This window comes from Pinus tabuliformis, chromosome 1_1, assembly GCF_031772625.1.
Source record: "Pinus tabuliformis cultivar Carrire ecotype Pingquan chromosome 1_1, CPIR1, whole genome shotgun sequence".
Taxonomy (NCBI): domain Eukaryota; kingdom Viridiplantae; phylum Streptophyta; class Pinopsida; order Pinales; family Pinaceae; genus Pinus; species Pinus tabuliformis.
The window spans coordinates 750781467-750784420 of NC_142297.1; the positions used below are offsets into that span (position 1 = coordinate 750781467).

At 36.7% G+C, this 2954-nt stretch overlaps 1 protein-coding gene across 1 annotated transcript; it reads left to right on the forward strand.

Annotated features, from left to right (window-relative positions):
- Positions 1–2471, forward strand: LOC149216179 (uncharacterized). The gene is made up of 4 exons (XM_089391155.1): positions 1–574; positions 693–764; positions 1898–1957; positions 2172–2471. Exons 1-4 carry the CDS (start codon positions 107–109, stop codon positions 2469–2471), a joined length of 900 nt encoding a protein of 299 aa, XP_089247281.1. The 5' UTR covers positions 1–106.
- The last annotated feature ends 483 nt before the right edge of the window (positions 2472–2954 follow it).

Sequence of the window (2954 nt, forward strand, 5' to 3'; positions counted from 1 at the left end):
TATGAACTCCAAGTATTTTGGAGAGACCGTTATTTGATCTCACATTACAGATCCAAGGCCTGTTTCTGCTGCCTGCTACTATTTGCCAAGTAAATCTGCGGAGAGCATGGGAAATGAAATCTCCGAGTCTGGGTGGACAATGTATTTGGATCAGTCCATAGATAGCTGGAGTAACAAAATTTCCAACGAGTTTGACATTCATAAACGCAACAAAGAACCTGCTGAAAAAAATCCAAGTTGCCAATATCGGGCATCGAGCATCGCAGGCAAAGAAGAGGATTCTTCCATTGCTTCAGTCGCTTCTTCTCGTCCCCAGAAAGCCCCTCTGCCTGCACAGGACATTAAACCTGAGCAGGATTTGCAGAGACCTCGATTCTATTCCTCAGTTTCTAAAAGAAAACGTGTTCATCATGTCAATGATGGTGAGCATTTGGAATGTATTGCTTCTTGTACATCAAAGGATGTGAATCCCCGGAGGAATAAATTGAGAAAACTTAACAAGCATGAGGATCAGTATGAAGATGCTGATCTGTTGCTTCAAGATACTGCGAGCTCTCATCCCCACACCCCAGAGGTATGTATTATGATTTGCAGGGCCTTTTTTTATAGCGTTGTTCGATTTGTTAAATTGCAACCTTTTCGTTTTCTATACTGGTTTAAAGCATTGAGCTATTTTACCTTTTCAATACCAGAGTGGCGTAGAAACTGAAGCTCATACATACCAGAACCTGCAGCTACCAGCCGACACCCTCGGCAATATTGAGGTAAAGGATGCTATATCTTTTGATGGTGAAAGATTTTAATTTTTCTCACATATCGTAAGGAGCATATCTGCTTGTTGGCTAGACTTAATAAGCAAGAACACAGGAGCAGTAAATATCCGAATATGAAAAGCAGTAAATCTCCAAGGGGAAAATTCTATTAGATACTGATTCCTATGTTATGTTTAGTGTATAACTTGTCTCATTCCTATGTTAGGTTTAGTGTATAACTAGTCTCTTGTGTAATTGCTATTTTACATTCAGCTTGATGATGAGTTATATAGGATGGTTCTTAAAAAAAACTATGTCATGGATCAGGAAGTATTTCAACGTAATTCATAGGGCAGAAGCCTCCAATCTCAAAGCTATGTTAAACTTAGTATTCGGCTTTAATCAAACATAAATACACACTGACCTAGTATAACTATTATAAGTGTTAATCAAGTTGTATGACTTTTAGCAGCTGTGTAGCTGAATTATTTTGTTTTGCCCAAACGAATTTGTATAACTGTTATAGGCATTAACCATAACTATTATAAGTGTTAATCAAGTTGTGTAACTTTTAACAGCTATGTAGCTGAATTATTTTGTTTTACCCAAACGAATTTGTATAACTGTTATAGGCATTAATCAAATTTACAAGATGAAATGGAAAATGTGAATGGGAGACATAGAAAAGAAAAAATTGACATTTAAAAGTGAAATAAGCAAGTATTTTGTTTTAAATGGATTTATTGAAATGGAAATCCTGAGTTTTGTAATTTATATAATCTGAGCATTTAGGAGTTTTCTAAAGAGCTGAATTCATTTATACATTAAAAATAAAAATCAATCATTTGTTAAACTACTCCAAACCAGCATTAAGAAGTCAATGTCAGCTAATATCACTTAAAGGTTTTCATTAACTAACTTATATAGGAGTTACTCCAACACTACTTTCGCTGTGTGGGTAGATCTGAACTGAAACCAACACCGGAAATGCCAGGATAGACTCTGATTTTTTCATTTTGTATCTGATAAATTTCAGGGTCTTCAGTGTTTTTTTTTCCATTTCATTTAATATGGTTAAGCAAATAACAAAATTTAGCGGCCTTCCGATACAATACAAGTGCCTGAGAATCGATATGTATTGGCAGGAAGAAGATGTAAATACGCGTCTGGAAACTTTGCGATCGCTTTTACCAGATGCGGCCAAGGTAAGGGTATCCTGCAAAACTCCGTAACCTAATCTTGGTTGTAATTAAAGTGTATTATGCTTTAGGTTCTCAAGAAGTTTCAGATCTAAATGTCCAGTTCATGCTTCTTAGTACTTATGAATTTTTGTTTTTATTTTGTAATGGCTATGAAGATTCCAGTTCATGCTTCTCAGTACTTATGAATTTTTGTTTTCATTTTGTAATGGCTATGAAGATTCCTAGCGAAGGAATCTTGGAGGTCGCCATTGAATACATCGGAGCTCTGAAACGAAAAATCCAGACACTGCAAATAATTGGGGCGTGCACAAAATATTCTAGTAGCCATATTTCCATTGGCGGTCCGAGAGGATGGAGAAAGTGCTCGTTCCATGTCCCATGCTATTTTCCGTGCAAAGAAAATGCGACTGCCTCTGTGACTGCCACAGGCGGTGTGCATAAGCACCATATCCAGTGTTGCATGATTCTTGATCCTTCTAGTTTTACACCTTCTGCATACCTTTGTGAAAATTTGTAATTGAGCTGCACGGTTTCTGTCACAGATGATCAATAACTCAAGATGAATCTGGTTTTTTCTCCTCTTCATTTTACTTAAACAAAAATGAGTGAGAATCTCATTGATGGTAAGATGTCTAGTTTTGATCCAGCCCTTTCCGAGCACTTCACCCCTTCTAATAAAAAGTATTTCTAATTATTTTTATTTTAACCCCAGTTGCGACTCATATGACCCATTGTTTTGCACAAAAACCAAGTTATTGTTACCGTCCCCTTGACACTTACATGTCCCATTAAGAGCTGATACTATTCTCTGAATTATGTCACATGAATGCTGGTTGTTCTCTTGTCGTACGGTATCCCTAAACGCTTAAAAAATTAATCCCGACATTGGGTAATGGACAACGTTGAGGACTTTTTGTTTGAAGACCAAGAGAATTTGCAATCTCCTAATGTTTCAAGTTATTTTTTCAATTTTTCAGTCCGAGTGTTGAAGCCCTTCCAA

Bases quoted from the DNA above. Each gene is read 5' to 3' on its own strand.
- LOC149216179 (XM_089391155.1), top strand. From the start codon at position 107: ATGGGAAATGAAATCTCCGAGTCTGGGTGGACAATGTATTTGGATCAG. The intron at 575-692 runs GTATGTATTATG...TTTCAATACCAG, and splicing joins CTCATCCCCACACCCCAGAG to AGTGGCGTAGAAACTGAAGC. The intron at 1,958-2,171 runs GTAAGGGTATCC...ATGGCTATGAAG, and splicing joins TTTTACCAGATGCGGCCAAG to ATTCCTAGCGAAGGAATCTT.